Source organism: Staurois parvus, unplaced genomic scaffold, assembly GCF_062004578.1.
Source record: "Staurois parvus isolate SC_StPar_1 unplaced genomic scaffold, SC_StPar_1.0 ptg001642l, whole genome shotgun sequence".
Lineage (NCBI taxonomy): Eukaryota > Metazoa > Chordata > Amphibia > Anura > Ranidae > Staurois > Staurois parvus.
The window spans coordinates 2,326,496-2,346,957 of NW_028319438.1; the positions used below are offsets into that span (position 1 = coordinate 2,326,496).

General features: G+C 44.3%; 1 protein-coding gene across 2 annotated transcripts in view; it reads right to left on the bottom strand.

Annotated features, from left to right (window-relative positions):
- Positions 1–762: 762 nt before the first annotated feature.
- The window catches only part of AP1S1 (adaptor related protein complex 1 subunit sigma 1), a 95,670-nt gene continuing 75,970 nt past the window's right edge, over positions 763–20,462 (bottom strand). Inside the window, exon 5 of one of the 2 annotated variants that reach the window (XM_089663254.1) lies at positions 763–1,025. In XM_089663254.1, coding sequence (XP_089519380.1) covers positions 984–1,025 — 42 coding nt within the window. In that variant the 3' untranslated portion in view covers positions 763–983. Of the gene's footprint in view, positions 1,026–16,447; positions 17,245–20,462 lie in introns of those variants that run through there. The other variant, XM_089663253.1, reaches the window with a different exon arrangement.

Here is a 20,462-nt window from a genome sequence, read left to right on the forward strand (position 1 = left end):
ATGAAAAAACTACCCCCCCCGAAAGGTTGGAGAAAGGTACACAGGCTGTAGACTTTTGTAGCAAGAAGCAAAGTTTACTAACCGGACCCACAGGTGACAGCAACCAGTGCTAAAAACTGATGGAAGCCATATCCAGTTGGATCTTGCAGGTGTTGGGCCCTTTGGGAAGATGCTGGCTACAAGAATCCACAAAGCTGACTCTCTTCACAGGATGTAGTTTGAGCATCCCACAATGGAGATGCCAGAAAATGCTCTAGGCTAAATACAGGATTCAGTGTTTCAAGGTGTAGCAGGTGTGACACCAAGGACCCAGATCCTCATCCAAGTAGGGATTAGTCAGAGCTGGTCCTGATCAAGGGGCCTCTCTGGAGGGGAAGGGTGCTGAGGAGTACCAAGAACCATGAAGAGCATTTATATACCAAGGCCTGGGGGTTTTACGTAGGGAAAATGAGATGGGCCAGATGGGGGCACAGCACCAGACTGCATTTTCACATGGACTGGTGAAAGGAGTGTAGGGATTACAGAACCCAAGGAAAATAGGAAGGTGGATTAATCTGTACAGTAGCACAGGGGAGAGAAGAGGGAGCAGTTAAAGGGGTGCACCAGACGCAGAGAATTAACCTGTGAGCCTAAAGTGGTTTAGTCAGCCTGCCTTTTGTTGACATTAAGGCACACCTTCATGCAGACATCGTTTCAGGGGGCTTAACTGAAGAATTAAGTCCCAGTTTGGCTTCTTTACAGCATTGGTGCCACATCCTCAAATTGATAACAAAAAGTATAAATTTTATTGCATTACAAAACATCAATCTTAAAAAAAAAACAAACAAAAAAAAAAAAACAAAAAGAAAAATGGCTGACAAATTCTTTTACAGATCACTCATCTACACCATCAGCTGTTTTCTCTATCCACATATGGAACATCATGTGTACCAAATTATACCAAATTGTATATGAAAATGTCAAATGTGGAAACTCAACGCATTTCAATCATCAAGATCTTCTTCAGGGGAGTGATCGTCTGTTACCTAGTATATAAAGAAATTCAAACCGTATTAATTCACCAAATATAAATAGACAATATCAATTTATAATGAGATTGTTTGAATAGCATTGGAGGATAACTATTTTTAAGATTGTTTTTATTGATGTTTTGTAATACAATAAAACTGATACTTTTTTTTTTTTATACACATATTGTGTAATTTTGGATGCCTAATGTATGAAGAGTATTTGTTTTCAGAGGATTTAGCCGGTCTCTGACTTCAAGCCTTGAGGGTTGAGAGTCAAGCTCTGAAGGCCTGAGGGCACCTACTACAGGAGTAAAAGGATGGAATTCAGTTGACCTCTTCCTAGATCTCCTAACATACCCTATGGCCACCAGTGAATTCACTGTATCAAGTTTAGAGCCGGCATCCTTCGAAGGTCAAGTGAGCCAGATACGGCATCAGTGTCCTAGTGGAGAGATCCTTTTTGAAGACTCTATCCCTACTGTGCCACAGTTTAACACAGCAGTTCTCAACCTTTTCAACACGGAGGAACTCTTCAAATAACATTCTGGTCTTAGGGGCTAAAAATTACAATGGCTACAACTCATGATACTTCAGTGTGATGGTCAGCAGGAAGAATGCTCCTTATACTTTTGGTAATTGAGAAGAATTCCCAGATAGTTAAAAGGATCAAATGGCGTAAGTGGGAATTTATCTAAGAGGGAGAAATGTCTCATTGCTGAAGGAACCCCTAACAACCTCTGGAGGAGTCCTAGGTTTCTATGGAACCCTGGCTGAGAAACCCTGGTTTAGCAGATTAAGGTCAAAGCTGATATGGCATAGAGGCCAGAACCTGACAAAAAAAATTGGGATTTAGGGTTTTCAACTGCCTGTCAATCCTTAAAAGTTAAGCACACCCTCTGGTAGTATTCCTGTTAAGGCGCGTCACTGGTGGATCAAAAATGGGTATAGACAACCATTTAACAAATTGCCTCTTAAAAGGGATCAGTTATAACACACATTTTGCATAGAGAATAAGTCAAATAGTAGTTGTGGAAAAGTCTTTGCAGTTGTAGGAGCTCTAATAGGCCCAAGGAAAGAGACAGCAGGCTGATCCTCCAAGTGTAGGGTAGTGCGTACTGCATCAATAAGGTCCAGAAAAAAAAAAACCCTTGCTTGCAGCACTGCGCAAAGCAGGCCAATATGACATTTAAAAATGAAAAATTGCCTTTAATATTTTAATATCACTTTAATGCAGCTCTGTAATCATGAAGACATCATTAAATATTTATACGTCTAAATGCAAACAGTGTACGTGGATGGATCTGCTGCATCAGCTTCTTATAATCCCTGTATAGCAGGGCTCAGACTTGAAGAAGGTGAAGCAGCCCAATGAGCAATTTATTTGCGCTGAAGTGCTCATACACCAACAAGAGACATGCTGATAGGAAGAAATAGCAGAATGACAAGGAATTGTCCCTCTCGGTCTACTGCTTCTTCTTCCACAGGCTGGTTCTTTCTTTGAGGATGTGCTTGGCGCGTAACGCGTAAGGAGGAGCCTACGTACACCGTGACGTCACGCCGTCGGAGCACAGTGGAGCTCCGGCGGCCACTACTCTTTTCAGGACGGTTAGTCCTTCTGTACACTTCAATTTTTGTATCGGATGCATCCCTTTGCTACTGTCACTTGCTTCCAATAAATGCTGTTTTATCAAACAATACATCACCATGGGCACCTTTTTTTCTTGACCCCTTGCGGGGAGCATCTATTTTTTAGACACTATAACCCGCTCTACCCAGTGAAGGAGTCTTACCCTTTGATGGAGTTGTGCCTGGTTCTATGTGCCATCCGTGGATCCATTCTGCCTGAGGGAATCTACCTATCTTCACCACCCAGATGACCAATTTCTGAACTGTAGGATATCTACACTGCACATTTAATGTGCACATCTGGTTAGTGCGCATTTCTCACTTAATTTCATTTACATTGGGACTATTATTATACATGTTTTATTTCAACATTTTATTTATTATTTTCATTTTGCTTTTATCTTAGCGCTGCACTTTTTTTCATGTTTTTGTGAGGATTGTTATTGGGTATCCTGTGTGCCTAGCTGCTTCATTTGAAAAGCACTCACTTATTTTATTTTACTTGTAGACCTGTACTTAACTGCATCAAAAGAAAAACCAGGTCTCCTACCTTCCCAGCCAGGGCTGTGCGTCAAACCTGTGTAAATCTCAGGACTTGATTGACAGAAACAGCTCCTGTATATGTATTTTATCTCTGTATTTATCTGTTTGCCTAAACGTCAGCTTTAAATCTCCCTGTTTTGGTTGGATAGTGCTGGATTGAGTCACTCACCAGCTCCAATAGTTAAGATTTCTCTACAGCAGATTAGGTCTCTGCACACAAGAGTGCTAAGCAATTCAGATGTGACAAAGCCGTTCTCAGGGAAGGTGATGAATGTGTATTAGGCTGCCTATACAGCTGTGACATCATGTACGGCTATGGAAACACAAAGATTCTGACATTTGTACAAAATAAAGAAATGGCATTGCAAAACAAAAAAAAAAAAAAAAAAAAAGACTTGTAGAATGTTAATGTGATAGTCTTTTACATAAAGCTGCAGTTTAGGAGTGGCATTTTTTCCATACTTACATTGGTTGAGCTTGGACCAATGTAAGTACGTATGTTCCGTACCTTTGGGATCTCCGTGGAAGCTGGAAATCACTATAGGAGGCACTGCTACTCCAGCCATCTCCACTTGCTTCCGGGTCCGGTAGCAAGCATTTGATCTGCTACACTGTAAACACAGAAGGTCACTCACTCCGCATGGATGCCATTGCATTTTCTTAACCTCCCTGGCGGTATTCCCGAGTGTAGCTCGGGGTAAAGTTTCAGCACCACAAGCGGTAACCCCAAGCTACACTCGGGAATACCCTGCAGCGTTGCTCCGGGATCCCTCCAGCACTTACCTTGTCCTGCGCTCGGGGGTACTGACCATTTGGAAACAAGAGCACTGCCCGAGGGCCCGGGGTCAGAGTAGGGGGCCCCATGAGATGCCCCTGGTACCTTTTTCATAGGCTTTTTTGAGTTTGGGCAAGGACCCCGGGGCCCCATGATCCCCTATTGCCCGGGGGCCCCATGAGTTGTCAGTCCGCCCCTGTTCTCGAGTGTAGCTCGGGGTAAAGTTTCAGCACCACAAGCGGTAACCCCGAGCTACACTCGGGAATACACTGCAGCGTTGCTCCGGGATCTCTTCTTCTCTTACCTTGTCCTGCGCTCCCGCGATGTCCCCCCTGCAGTGTCCCTGGACATCTACTCCGGCATCTGTCTTTTGGGTTCAGTTCCCTGCGAGCGTCGGGACGTACGGGTGACAGAATGGGGGGAAATTGAAAAATGTGAAAAAGTGACATTCACTCAATACACTAAAATCACATAGTATAACATTCCTGTATCAAACCATTTCACATACATTTTGTCCCGAGTGCTTTGTCCGGCGCCCTGCCTGCATTTTTACTGTTCTTTCTGCCTGGAAACTGAGAAACGTCCATGGCGTCCAAAAAGCGTCCCTTTAGGTCAAAAGCGGTTTTAGACCGGCTAGAGAACAGCGATAGTAAATTAGAACCACTTGCAGAATTGAGTGATAATGATTCGTGGGGGAAATTCCTCATCAGACACTGAAACCGATTCTGCGACTTTGCTCAGCGATGTGCGAACTTGGCGCTCTATTTCACATTTCAGTGTTTTTGGTTTGATTACATTATTGAATTAAATGTATTAATATGATATGATTACTATTTATGATTATTTATTATATTATAATTTATTATTTCGTTTTTCAAATTTTATCATACCCGGGATGTTTACTAGACTCTTGTTCGGACAGATTTCAGTGAGTTATTCCTAAGAATTACAGCCTACAATAAAAAAACTACATATTTCCATCGAAAATAATGTACCGCTTTGAGCACAGAAATGCTGACATAATCAGACCGCTAGGGAGGTTAAGAATATCTGTCAGCACTGCACTTCTTTTGGAGGACTTCTACTTTATTGGACTCACTTGAATAATCCTTTGTGGGATGACACATATGTTGTAGCAGTCCCACAAGATATGGTTTATTGATTTATTGACGCCCTGCAGCGTCCCCAGCCATCTCCTCCGGCCAATGCCGGCATCTGTCTTCTGGATTCTGTTCCCTGTGACGTCGGGACATACGGGGGACGGAACCGGCAAGAAATTGAAAAATTTCAAAATGTGACATTCACTCAATACACTAAAATCTGATAGTATTCCATTCCTGTATCAAACCATTTCACATACATTTTGTCCCGAGTGCTTTGTCCGGCGCCCTGCCTGCATTTTTACTGTTCTTTCTGCCTGGAAACTGAGAAACGTCCATGGCGTCCAAAAAGCGTCCCTTTAGGTCAAAAGCGGTTTTAGACCGGCTAGAGAACAGCGATAGTAAATCAGAACCACTTGCAGAATTGAGTGATAATGATTCGTGGGGAAATTCATCATCAGAACAATGAACCAGCAAACACAAATGCTCCTGCGCTTGGGGATGGACTTGATGCAGGCTGCTACCGCATTAAGAATGTCCTGGAACACGCACACCTTGCTGCCCGCAACAGACCGGGGGAATCCAAATATACTGAATGAGGAAAGAACAAAGAAAGGGCGCACAGGCCTAGTGCATTACCATAAAAAATGTTTAATAAGAAATAAAGTATGTGTTGTACTCACAAACGACATTAAAGTCAAGGCACATCATAAAAGAACAGCTGGGTCAACACCGCGCTGAGTAACACTCCACAATGGGGAGAGTAGTCATGCAATAGGCTGATGTGTTTCGAGGTCTTTCCTCTTCTTCAGAGCCACTGCAACCGATTTCGCGACTTTGCTCAGCGATGTGCGAACTTGGTGCTATGTTTCAAATTTCAGTGTTTTTGGCTTGATTATATTATTGAATTAAATGTATTATTATTATATTATTTTTTATGATTATTAAGTGTTCTTGCATAGCAGGAACACTTATTATCTCACAAATATATTCTTATTCTTATTATAGCCAATTTTACCACCCTAACTCCTCCCACAGTTTTTACACTACATAGACAAGTAATATACCGAAACGTGCGGATTGTTCCCGATTGGTGTGCTATTACTTTGTGGAACGTTTTGCCGAATGGTTCACGAAATATCGCCGTTTTTGTGGTGAAATTTGTCCCATAGGAATGAATGGCGCAACTAGAGTGGGAGCTGACAAAGCTACAGTGTGGAAGGAAAAATCAGAACATGATCTCTAAACTACCATCACTCCCTCATTTTCAAGCCCACCTACACATATCTTATTTCAAAACGTTCAGCTATCCCTGCTGTCACTCAAAATGTTCACGACTAAGCCATAGTCCTGATAGTTTTCACAATATGACCATTTGTTTGCAGCTCACCCCTCCCATTGACTTTCATTGAAACTTCACTCACAGCCACCTTAAATTTGAAGGGACATTTTAAACTACGACTGTGCCTTCATTTGTAATATTTCAGAGACATACTATACATCAAAATTTAGATCTGCTTCTTGTGATTCTCACAATATCAAGCTCTTCGCTGTAGCATTTATACTTTTAAAACTACAAGTGTTTGAAGATGGCAATCGCCAGTGAAGTTGGCAAGTTGGAGCAGTGTGTTTTGAAAAGCCTTTCTCAGCTTCCTGTGACTGAGTGAGTTGCTATAGCAACCAACCATGACTGACCAGGCAGCTGAGTCACCGAGGCTGGACTGTGAGCTGCAAAATACAAGTTGAAATGCATTTCTCACTATCAGGCTTGCTATGTGCACTGCTTACATTTCATCAATCACTTGGTTAGGGTTAGGTCACAGCCACTTGAAATTTGAAGGGACATTTTTCAACTGCAACTGTGCCTTCATTTTTAATATTTCAGAGACATACTATACATCAAAATTTAGCTCTGCTTCTTGTGATTATCATAATATTAAGCTCTTCGCTGTAGCATTTACACTTTTAAAACTACAAGTGTTTGAAGATGGCAATCGCCAGTGAAGTTGGCAAGTTGGAGCAGTGTGTTTTGAAAAGCCTTTCTCAGCTTCCTGTGACTGAGTGAGTTGCTATAGCAACCATTTGTTTGCAACTCACCCCTCCTATTGACTTTCATTGAAACTTCACTCACAGCCACTTGAAATTTGAAGGGACATTTTTCAACTGCGACTGTGCCTTCATTTTTAATATTTCAGACACATACTATACATCAAAATTTAGCTCTGCTTCTTGTGATTCTCACAATATCAAGCTCTTCGCTGTAGCTTTTATACTTTTAAAACTACAAGTGTTTGAAGATGGCAATCGCCAGTGAAGTTGGCAAGTTGGAGCAGTGTGTTTAGAACAGCACTTCTCACATTCCTGACTGAGTGAGTTGCTATAGCAACCAAAGATGACTCACCAGGCAGATGAGTCACCAGGCTGGACTGTGAGCTGCAAAATACAAGCTGAGATGCATTTCTCACTCTATCAGGCTTGCCATGTGCACTGCTTACATTTCATCAACCATTTGGTTACGGTTGGTTGCAAGAACACTTCACACAATTTCCCCAGAAATTGTAGATTTTCTAGTTTATAATATTATAATTTATGATTTCGTGTTTCAAATTTTATCCTACCCGGGATGTTTACTAGACTCTTGTTCGGACAGATTTCAGTGAGTTATTCCTAAGAATTACAGGCCTACAATAAAAAATAACATATTTTCATGCAAAAAAAAGTAGTTTTGAGCACAGAAATACTGACATAATCAGACCGCTAGGGAGGTTAGCAAGGCCTTCTCTGATTAAACAATGTGGAGAGGTGGGGTGGGGTGATATCCTGATCTCCACCTCATCCAAATCAGAATCGTCTCTGCATTAATTTAGAAAAGGCAAAGTGTTCTTTAAATGGTGCCATGCCGAGCAGATGAATACCTGTATAGGACAGGGGTGCTCAACTCGTGGCCCGTGACCTCATGCTCTGGGATGGAAGATTGCGGGTTGCAGATCTGCCATCCCAGAGCATCAGAGTGCATGGAATCTGTGGCGGAAGCGAGTGGCCGAGGAGGGAGAAAGAGCTGCACAAGCCAATGCTTCCTCTGGAGCTCAAACTTCTGTCCCAGACAGAGCAATACCAAGTGTGCTTCACTTGGGACCTTTGTAGCAGCCTGGAGACAGAGCAATGGCAGCAGAAGCTGGAAGAGAAAACTTCAGTGTATTACATATCACATAGTTCTGTAATGAGCATACAAGAATTTTTAAAAAAGGTTATTAACCTCTTGACGCCAGCCGAAAGCAAATGTGCGGCCTCCCGGCGTCTAGGCCTAGACGCCGAGCAGCCGTACATTTGCGTTCTATTAAAAAACAGACATATGTGCTGAGAACGTGCGCCCAATGGACTGCAGACATAGTACAGGAGATGACCAGAGACTGCAGACACAGTACAGGAGATGACCAGAGACTGCAGACACAGTACAGGAGATGACCAGAGACTGCAGACACAGTACAGGAGATGACCAGAGACTGCAGACACAGTACAGGAGATGACCAGAGACTGCAGACACAGTACAGATGACCAGAGACTGCAGACACAGTACAGGAGATGACCAGAGACTGCGGACACAGTACAGGAGATGATCAGAGACTGCAGACACAGTACAGGAGGTGACCAGAGACTGCGGACACAGTACAGGAGATGACCAGAGACTGCAGACATAGTACAGGAGATGACCAGAGACTGCGGACACAGTACAGGAGATGACCAGAGACTGCAGACACAGTACAGGGGATGGCCAGGGACTGCAGACACAGTACAGGGGATGGCCAGAGACTGCAGACACAGTACAGGGGATGGCCAGAGACTGCAGACACAGTACAGGGGATGGCCAGAGACTGCAGACACAGTACAGGGGATGACCAGAGACTGCGGACACAGTACAGGGGATGGCCAGAGACTGCAGACAGTACAGGAGATGACCAGAGACTGCGGGATGGCCAGAGACTGCAGACAGTACAGGAGATGACCAGAGACTGCGGACACAGTACAGGAGATTGACCAGAGACTGCAGACATAGTACATTGGATGACCAGAGACTGCGGACACAGTACAGGAGATGACCAGAGACTGCAGACATAGTACAGGAGATGACCAGAGACTGCGGACACAGTACAGGAGATGACCAGAGACTGCAGACACAGTACAGGAGATGACCAGAGACTGCAGACACAGTACAGGAGATGTCCAGAGATGTCAGGTACTCATGGAAAGGTCCCAATCTTCTCTTTCGATCGGGACCTTTCCTGATCATGTGACCGCCGTGACGGCGTGTCACATGACCCTAAACCCCGCCTCCCGGCTTCTGAAACCCTTAAAAGGTCGGGAGGCGCCGCAGCGAAGGGGTTAAGCTGCTTTCACACTGATCAACATGTGCAGCGCAGTGCCCCTGTGGCTTTCTTGCAGGTTAAAATATTTTTTTATAAAAACACCTGGTCTGGATTACATTAATTGATTTTGGGACATTCACAATATTTTTCATATATATTTTTTTACATTTTTTTTAAATTATTTATTTGGTTTATTATTATATATTCTTTTATTTATCTCACAATTTTAATTCTTAATATATCACGCATTTTTATTTAAAGTGAATTCATTTTTATAATTGATCATGCTTTTGGATTAAGCACAATATTAAGGGGATTAATTATATTAGAAAATTAACAATTGTAGGCGATTCATATTTCACATTTGGAGCGCGACACAATTATATTTAATCTTTTTTCCTGCAGGTTAGCTGCAGTGAGCCATAGACTTCTATTCCATTCTGCGGGTTTGGTGTGCTTTCTGAAAGCGGAGCAGAACGCCTGGATGCAGAAGTTTTTGTGCGCTTTCGGGAAGTGCACCACACCTGCCAGTTATAACACTTCACTGCACTCACAGTGCGGGTAAACCGCAGCAAATCAGTGTGAAAGTAGCCTTGTCGGGAACTCAGAACAGTAAGGGCTCGTTTATATTTGCAGTTGGGGGGAGTTAAAACCCCATAGTTGAGACGTGATTTTTACCACACACCCCTAACCACTGGTGTAGCATCACTATGGGTTGCAACGGGGGCCTTCCTGTCATATTCGGTTATACACTTGGACAGGAGGGGCAGTATATACAGGAACCGATCCTCTCCATTTTTCTCCTGCAACTGCTGAAATCCAGCTTCTCTTCCTCTCCCTCCCACCGGCACATAGTGAATGCAGGAGGAAAAAAACGTTCATTATGTTATTCAGAATAAAAATGTTGAAATTCTGAACCACTTCATTTCATTGTGGCCTGCAAATGGTTACCAAATCGCTTAAGTAGCCTCCGGTCTTCAGAAGCTTGAGCATTCCTGGTATAGGAGATCACTCCCCTTTTGTGGTGAATTTCAGCTCAATTACTATCCCGCAGGTTTGGTACATCCACACTTACAATGGTCCAAGCTGGACCACATGAACCGATGTCAAAATCGTCATACCTAAACGTCAGCTTTTGTGAACATGAATTTAAAGCAAATGGAAAAGTAGCAGGTTTTCTTGACAGGCTACCAACCCCCGATACCTTCTCCATGCTCCTATTCCAGTGTGTCTCATCCCCTGTGTAAGCTCTGCATTGGCGCTTACACAGAGTTAATGACTCTGCCTCCAGAGATCTTAGGACAGTTTAGGATTCCAAATCTTGTTGAAGTGTTTACTGACATCTGGGATCTTCAGCACTGCCAGGATCCCACTGTAAGAATCTGGACATCACTCAATCTTGTCCTCAGTTATCAATCACCAGGTTGCGGCTGGTGATTACTTGCCGGTGATCGAGGAGCATTACCGACGGAGGGAGAGAACTGTATGTAAACAATACAGTTTCTTCCCGTCAGCTCCAGCACACTGCTTTGTATGGCTCTGCATAGCACACACACATCACACAGTAAAACAGCACACAGTTAACCCCTTCCTCCCCAGTGTCATTAGTACAGGGTCAGTGCTTTTTATTAGCACTGATCACTGTATGGGTGTCATTGGGGATGTCAGTGACACCAAATCAGTTCCCCTGCCAGTGTCAGAATGCCCACTGAAGTCTCGCTATAAGTCGCTGATCGCCGACATTACTAGTAAAAAAGAAAATCCCAGTCTATACACCGCCATTTGTAAACGCTATCACTTTCACATAAACCAATTAATTTACATGTATTGGGATTTTCTTTTCCAGCAAAGATATGTACCAGAATACATTTTGTCCTAAATTTATGACAAAATTTGATTTTTTTTAACTTTTTTACTTGACATGTTTAACAGCAAAAAGTCAAAAATATAGTTTTTTTCTCAAAATTGTAGGTCTATTTATAGTGCAAAAAATAAAAAAAACGCAGAGGCGATCAAATACAGTGGGGCAAAAAAGTATTTAGTCAGCCACCAATTGTGCAAGTTCTCCCACTTAAAAAGATGAGAGAGGCCTGTAATTGGCATCATAGGTAGACCTCAACTATGAGAGACAAAATGAGAAAACAAATTCAGACAATCACATTGGCTGATTTGGAAAGAATTTATTTGCAAATTATGGTGGAAAATAAGTATTTGGTCACCTACAAACAAGCAAGATTTCTGGCTCTCACAGACCTGTACCTTCTTCTTTAAGAGGCTCCTCTGTCCTGCACTCATTACCTGTATCAATGGCACCTGTTTGAACTTGTTATCAGTATAAAAGACACCTGTCCACAACCTCAAACAGTCACACTCCAAACTCCACTATGGTGAAGACCAAAGAGCTTTCGAAAGGACACCAGAAATAAAATTGTAGACCTGCACCAGGCTGGGAAGACTGAATCTGCAATAGGCAAGCAGCTTGGTGTGAACAAATCAACTGTGGGAGCAATAATTAGAAAATGGAAGACATACAAGACCACTGATAATTTCCCTTGATCTGGGGCTCCACGCAAGATCTCACCCCGTGGGGTCAAAATGATCACAAGAACGGTGAGCAAAAATCCCAGGACCACACGGGGGGACCTAGTGAATGACCTGCAGAGAGCTGGGACCAACGTAACAAAGGCTACCATCAGTAACACACTACGCCGCCAGGGACTCAGATCCTGCAGTGCCAGACGTGTCCCCCTGCTTAAGCCAGTACATGTCCGGGCCCGTCTGAAGTTTGCTAGAGAGCATCTGGATGATCCAGAAGAGGATTGGGAGAATGTCATATGGTCAGATGAAACCAAAATAGAACTGTTTGGTAGAAACTCAACTCGTCGTGTTTGGAGGAGAGAGAATGCTGAGTTGCATCCAAAGAACACCATACCTACTGTGAAGCATGGGGGTGGCAACATCATGCTTTGGGGCTGTTTCTCCACAAAGGGACCAGGACGACTGATCCATCTACAGGACAGAATGAATGGGGCCATGTATCATGAGATTTTGAGTGCAAACCTCCTTCCATCAGCAAGGGCTTTGAAGATGAAACATGGCTGGGTCTTCCAACATGACAATGATCCCAAACATACCGCCCGGGCAACGAAGGAGTGGCTTCGTAAGAAGCATTTCAAGGTCCTGGAGTGGCCTAGCCAGTCTCCAGATCTCAACCCCATAGAAAACCTTTGGAGGGAGTTGAAAGTCCGTGTTACCCAGCAACAGCCCCAAAACATCACTGCTCTAGAGGAGATCTGCATGGAGGATGGGCCAACATACCAGCAACAGTGCGTGCCAACCTTGTGAAGACTTACAGGAAACGTTTGACCTCTGTCATTGCCAACAAAGGATATATAAAAGTATTGACATGAACTTTTCATATTGACCAAATACTTATTTTCCACCATAATTTGCAAATAAATTCTTTCCAAATCAGCCAATGTGATTGTCTGGATTTGTTTTCTCATTTTGTCTCTCATAGTTGAGGTCTACCTATGATGCCAATTACAGGCCTCTCTCATCTTTTTAAGTGGGAGAACTTGCACAATTGGTGGTGACTAAATACTTTTTTGCCCCACTGTACCACCAAAACAAAGCTCTATACGTGGGGGAAAAAAAAAAAAAGACGTACATTTCATCTGGTTACAGTGTTACATGACCGCGCAATTGTCAGTAAAGTAATCCAGCGCCATAACACAAAAAATGGCCTGGTCAGGAAAGGGGGTAAATCCTCTGGAGGGCAAGTGGTTAAGGTGGTTGTAAACGTTTACATATACCCAGCAAACTGACTGGCCTCAGCTGATACACAGAGATAAAACAAATCCACCAACATAAAAGTTACACTTGGTACAAAATCTTTTCTGAATTTCCAGAGGCAGCGGGTGGGGATCTGATTACACAGTGAACAGCTCAAAGAGAGCTGAGTGTAATCTGAGACTTGAGGGGAGGGATTCCTCCTTCCTAAAGCAGGGCCCTCGAACCCCTCGTGTATCACATTGCAGTTTTCGTACTGTCGCATGTTCTTTCTCCCTTAGTAATGTACAGCGCTGAGCGAACTGTTGGCGCTTTATAAATACTGTATAATAATAATAAAAAAATCTTATAAAAAAACAAAGAGCTGAGACTGTCAATCACAGACTGTGTAGTGGAGCTCTTCTCCTGTTCCCCTCAATGCCTTGGAGTTGGCACAACCTGTCAAAAATGACTCACGCAGATAGCAAACAGAAATCACGCTCGGTGCTTTGGACTGAGGCAAGTGCACACTATAGAAGGATATGCTTCGTTCATTTCTATCATGCCAGAGGTTTACAACCACCTTACCATGACCATTGGAACTGGAGGGACTTGATTTATTAAGCGGACCCTGCATTTTAGTGCAATGGCCTCTTTAAAGAACGCTTTTAAACATTTGCAGATTCGGGTGACCCACAGCCTTTCCATTGGCAGCAGAACCCCCGGCTCACACTTCCCAAATTACCCTGAAATGGACACAGAGAAAACATACAAGCGGCAGTTAGTAACTTAGCAGCACTCATGTTTTATTTCAGAAGTTTGAGTGAAGGGAGGGAGGCCCTTGTAGCAGAGGCTGATGGGAGTAGTGATGATCCTTGAACCAGACAGGACTGTGTGGCAGGAGTGTTCAGGAGAGACGAGCAAGTGCAGAAATATACAGACAAATGCCCACCACCATGTGTGAAAATCAGACCTAAAGGGAGTTGGCCGAGGTGAGCTCCGGCAACAGACAACGTACAAAATAGGACTGCGTAAAAAGTGCCTCCGTAGCATTAATTCATTAAAAAAAATTATAAAATAAATTTATAATAAAATAGAAAAAAAAAAAAAAAAAACAAGAAAAAGAATGTGGATGGGTGCTATTGGTCCCTTTTTAGAAAAAGTGAAGCAGTCATTTTACCTATGGGGCATCTAATGCCTTATCCAGCTAGCTAGTATTTAGCAAATTTAAAAAGGTTGCGTCTTTGGCAAGCTCAAAACGTTCAAATAAAACGCTGACCATTTCTTAAAGATTCTCCAGTGACAATTTTAGCTTTGGTATTCGTATGCTGGTGGGAAAGCCAGAGCACGTGACAGCTGTGACCCAGAGTTTGAGGACTGCATTGTGGCCTTCAAGAATCACATATCTCCTAGATTGTAAGCTCCCAGGATCAGGGCCCTCCTAACCCTCTTGTATTGAACTGTATTGTTGCTGTATTGTCTCCCGTTATATTGTAAAGTGCTGAGCAAACTGTTGGCGCTATATAAATCCTGTATAATAATAATATATTCCGGAAGGACACAAAAACAGTTGATTTACTAAAACTGGAGAGTGCAAAATCTGGTGCAGCTTTGCACAGAAACCAATCAGCTTTTAGTTTTTGTCAATGCTTACAGTGGAGCTCCACCCAAAAGGGGAAGTTCCACTTTAAGGACTGCTTCCCCCGCTCCCCATTAAGGATGGGAACCTTTGGGGGGCGGGTGGGGGGGGGGAGTGGGTACCCGAATTTGACAGGCACCCGCTCCCACTTCCGGTCCGATCGCCTAGGCCAGGGGTAGGTAACCTGCGGCTCTCCGGCTGTTGCAGGACTACAAGTTCCATCGTGCCTCTGCAAGTCATAGCTGTAACTGTCAATTTTGCAATGTCTCATGGGAAATGTAGTTCCACAACAGCTAGAGAGCCGCAGGTCGCCTACCTCTGGCCTAGGCGATCGGAAGCGGAAGGTGTCCTCCCTCCCTGTAGTCTTTTGGGACAGGTGACAAGTCCCAGAAGACTACAGGACCATTTATGAAGCGTAGGGCTACTCGCACATGTGCAGTGGGTGAAGCCGAAAGCTGTCACAGCTGGGTGCACACACTGAAGATGCCGGCCTCCTGGAATACAGGATGGCCGGTGAAATGGGCTGCGGGACACCAGGGGACCGAGGGACAGGTAAGTGGCTGTTTTTTTAAAAGTCAGCAGCTACAGTTTTTGTAGCTGCTGACCAGGGGCGGACTGACAACTCATGGGGCCCCCCGGCAATAGGGGATCATGGGGCCCCTGTGTTCTTGCCCAAACTCAAAAAAGCCTATTAAAAAGGTACCAGGGGCATCTCATGGGGCCCCCTACTGACCCCGGGCCCTCGGGCAGTGCCCGAGTTTCCAAATGGTCAGTCCGCCCCTGGTGCTGAATTTTATTTTTTGACAGGTGAGTGGAACTCCACTTTAAGAAATATATAAAGCCAACATTTCATATTCCTGATATGTACCTGCTGTGCCATGTACTTGTATAAAAAAATATCCTGTTCTCTTTGTATTACTTCCTTTGTGTGAAATCCTAGGTTTAGTGGAACTCCGCTTTAATTAAACAAGCTGAAGTTAGAAGATATAAAAATTCTTCCTGCGCCAAGGAAACTACTACAGGATCTACCCTGCTGTTGTGTCATGTGATAAAACACAAACAATAACTGATATAAAGAGCGCAAACATAGACCTCTAAATACAATCAATATATAAAGTGCGTACTAATATATCCTAAATCATATTAATAGTGAAAATCCATCATAATAGTAAACACCAAAAGTTCATGAAATATATAAAAAAGTTCGTGAAATATATCCATGTAAAGATAAAAAATCCAAAATTCTTCAGATGCAAAGAAACTTTGTGAAATATATCCGTGTAAAGATAAAAAATCCAAAGTTTCTTTGCATCGCAAGAATTTTGGATTTTTTATCTTTACACGGATATATTTCACAAACTTTTTTATATATTTCACAAACTTTTGGTGTTTGCGTACTAATAAATCGTAAATCATATTAATAGTGAAAATCCATCATAATAGTAAACACTAAAAGTTTGTGAAATATATAAAAAAGTTTGTGAAATATATCCGTGTAAAGATAAAAAATCCAAAATTCTTGCGATGCAAAGAAACTTTGGATTTTTTATCTTTACACGGATATATTTCAAGAACTTTTGGTGTTTACTATTATGATGAATTTTCACTATTAATATGATTTACGATATATTAGTACGCACTTTATATATTGATTGTATTTAGAGGTCTATGTTTGCGCTGTTTATTTATATCAGTTGAAGTTAGAAGATGATTGGTCACCAAATTTTGAACTCTCCAGTTCCAGCAAACCAACCCCATAATCCTTCAGAAACTCATCTGACTTCCGAAAGCACCCCGAGCTATGGTAAGCGGCTATCTGTTGGGGGTCAAAGCTGCCATTATGGAAGCCTTCCATGCAATAATCCCGAACTGAAATTGTGGGTGGAGAACTTTAGAGAAGTGTGCAAGCTGCCATTTTTGATCTCCTGAAAATGCTCGTCGCCTTAGAACAAGAATACAACCCCTGAAATCAGAACTGCCGGTCTGCTTTGAAACAAAAGCACCTGAAATCAGCATGGCAGCCAGACAACTTGCATTTTCAGAAGGAAAGATCAGCAACGACAGCGTCCACATGTCTATCTTTACAGGTTAACTTTTACCATTCGATTCGCAGAATGGCTGCCCGTCTGAAGGTGGAAGGTCAAGCTGAACAAAAGCAACTACACACTGTGACATACACGGTTACCTAGACAAAATCCTAGCTGGCACTGGTGTGTGTGCTGGTTATGTAGACGAGTCTCTGCAGTGACTGGGAAGAAAGGGAAATGGGGATTGGGGGGGAGGGGGATTTGCTGGATTTGGGTTTTAAAAGTATTCGGGGGTGAAAGAAAATAGGAAGGAGGAAGGGGGTGTTGGTGGTCTTTGTCTATCAAGCCAGTCCCATTTCCTCTAGCACGCTGCGCGGTGACTCATCCTCCTGCAGAGAAAAGAGAGAGAGAGAGAGAGCAGGGGTCAGACGAGAGAGAAAAATACATTGCAGCACATTACAGAACGCAGTGGGCTTTAATAGCCTGACGCAAAGAGCAGCGATGTGCGGTAACCCATAGCAACCAGATGTTCGCTTTTATTAGCCAAACTATACTAAACTGCTGAAATCTGATTTTCCATGGCTTGATGCTGATCGCTCCAAATAGTCTCTCTTTCTTTTGTACAGTAAGTGAAACCCATTTATTTTTTCTTGAACGAGAACACTTTCAAAAACAGCTTAGCTCACATGTGTCAAACACAAGGTCTGAGAGCCGAATCTGCCCCCCCCCCCCTCCCCAGGCCATTTCATGAGGCCCTCGCACCCTTGGCTTTTTTTTTTTTTTTTTTTCAGCCGGAACTCCGTTCTGCCACCTCCAGCTCTAGCCCTCCTCTCCTCGGCCACCACAGTCACTTGTAAACATGGAAGCTTTCAGTGTTCACAGGGACAGCTTTCCTCTCGGCAGCACTCACAGATCCCTGCCTGGCCTCACAGATCCCTGCCTGGCCTCACAGATCCCTGCCTGCCCTCACAGATCCCTGCCTGCCCTCACAGATCCCTGCCTGCCCTCACAGATCCCTGCCTGCCCTCACAGATCCCTGCCTGCCCTCACAGATCCCTGCCTGCCCTCACAGATCCCTGCCTGCCCTGCACTCGCAGCAGGGACAAGGGAGGTGCAGATGCAGTGTAGGATGGGGCATCACACGCTGTGATCCCCATCTGTGCCCAGATGCGCAGTGCCGACCAATAACCTCCCTGAAAGTGAGAGGCGGAGTCACCAACACTGCAAGAGATACTAGAGCCAGGCCGAGGAGGGGAGAGGCAAGGAAGCTTTTTTGGGGGGGGAGATGAGATGAGGGCTGTAGAAAGATATATGTACAGGGGTTGGGGATGGGGAAGAGTGGTGCAGAGGTCAGAGACAAGAAGGGATGGAAGTGAGATGTGGACAGCCTGTGAAAGAGAGCTGAACCCTGCACTCTGCGCACGGCCCATCCCCGAACCCTGCACTCTGCGCACGGCCCATCCCCGAACCCTGCACCCTGCGCACGGCCCATCCCCGAACCCTGCACCCTGCGCACGGCCCATCCCCAAACCCTGCACCCTGCGCACGGCCCATCCCCAAACCCTGCACCCTGCGCACGGCCCATCCCCAAACCCTGCACCCTGCGCACGGCCCATCCCCAAACCCTGCACCCTGCGCACGGCCCATCCCCAAACCCTGCACCCTGCGCACGGCCCATCCCCAAACCCTGCACCCTGCGCACGGCCCATCCCCAAACCCTGCACCCTGCGCACGGCCCATCCCCAAACCCTGCACCCTGCGCACGGCCCATCCCCAAACCCTGCACTCTGCGCACGGCCCATCCCCAAACCCTGCACTCTGCGCACGGCCCATCCCCAAACCCTGCACTCTGCGCACGGCACATCCATAAACCCTGTGCACCCCTGTACGCTGCACTCTGTGCATAGGACACCCCTGAAACTGCACTTTGTACATGGCACATCCCTGGTAAAGTGCCCTTTAAGACCCTCCCACCGTGCAATTTGGCCACAACTACCATGATTCAAAGCAGTTAGGCAGGGAGGCATGGTTGAGTTCCTGCACCTATCCTTTGAAAGAAGCAAAAAAAAGAAAAGAAAAAACCCTGGATAATGGAGTTTCACACCCCTGCCTTAGCTCCTCTCATTTCCAGAGGTTAGTCTAGAAATAATAGGATACTTGTACTCTCTTTACAATCTTTTTCTTGGAGACAACTAAGGGACACAGGAACTGTCAGATTATACTGCAGCCTACTGGACGTTTGGACAATGGCCAACAAAACAACTGTAGGCTAGCCTCGAATAACTCCTCCCCCTGACATAGCAAAGCTACTCCAAAAGCATGGTTATAAGCCTGTGTCCCTCAATGGGCTTCAAGAAAATTTTATGGTGAGTGCAAAAACCCTATTTTCTTTTTGGTCCATAACGGTTGAGATATCCAAAAGCAGTCCAACTGAGGGGTGGCCAACAGCAAACAAAACCGTAACAGGCCCGCTAAAGATAGAAATCTGGGGACCGCCTTCAGCTTAAAATTGCTGCCTTAAAGAAGAAGTTCACCTTTCATAACATGTCCCACCCATATTCATGTTATGATTGGACTGCTCCACGCACCCCTCAATCCCTACTGTGACAGTTAGTGAAGGATCTTCTCCCTCCTGCTGTCACAATTTTAAAAAATGCGGCCGTGTGGGGCTCCCCCCTGCCCAGCCCCGTCACTCATTCATAGTATTCTGTGAATGGGAAAACTACCTGTCCTGGCAGCCTTTGCGGTTGTTGGCTTGTAGTTTTCAATAAACTACCACAGCGTTCCACATTGCCATGGTAGTTCATTGAGCCTTCCTGTCAGTATCTGCTTGCCCGTACGGAATGTACAAGCAAGCAGATATACTGACAGGTAAAGGGAAGCCCTGCATGAAACCAGCAATCTGCTGATAGCTGGTGCAATGCTTTAGAGGCTCCGCAAACAAAATATAATAAATGCACATTTTTTTACCTGCAAAAAAATGTGCATTTATTATTTTTTGTTAAAAGGTGAACTTAACCTTTAAAAAGGACCTCATGCCTGAAGATGGCATCAGATGAGACCTGAACCTGATAGAACTTGGAAAATGCTTGAAGAAAGGACCACGAGGCAGCCTTGCAAATCCGGGAAGCAGTAGCCTGATGCTGAAGAGCCCAATTAGCACTAACAGATCTACTAGAATGTGTCTTAACAGAAACCCTCCCTGTAAGCCTTGATAATGTTCTGTTTGAGCTACTGAGAAATAATTGGATGATATGCTGGTTTACCTTTATGAAGAACATCTGGAATGACAAAGTCAAGTCTTTCTGAAGGAAGAAGTGGTGCAGAGATAAACTCTCAGAGACCAAACTACATCCAACAGAGGGAAATCTCCTTCTGGTGGACTGGAGATGGCAAGAGGGATAGAAGCACGATAACCTGATTAAAGCAAAACGGTTGAAACTACCTTAGGTAGGAAGTTCAACAGCACCTTGTCCTTTTACATCACCAGAAATGATACTTTGCAGGATAAGGCTGTCAGGTCAAACATTTACCTTGCAGTGATGATGACTACAAGAACCTCCAACTTATGGGTATATCTCTGATGGGTTCAAAAGGAGATTTTTGA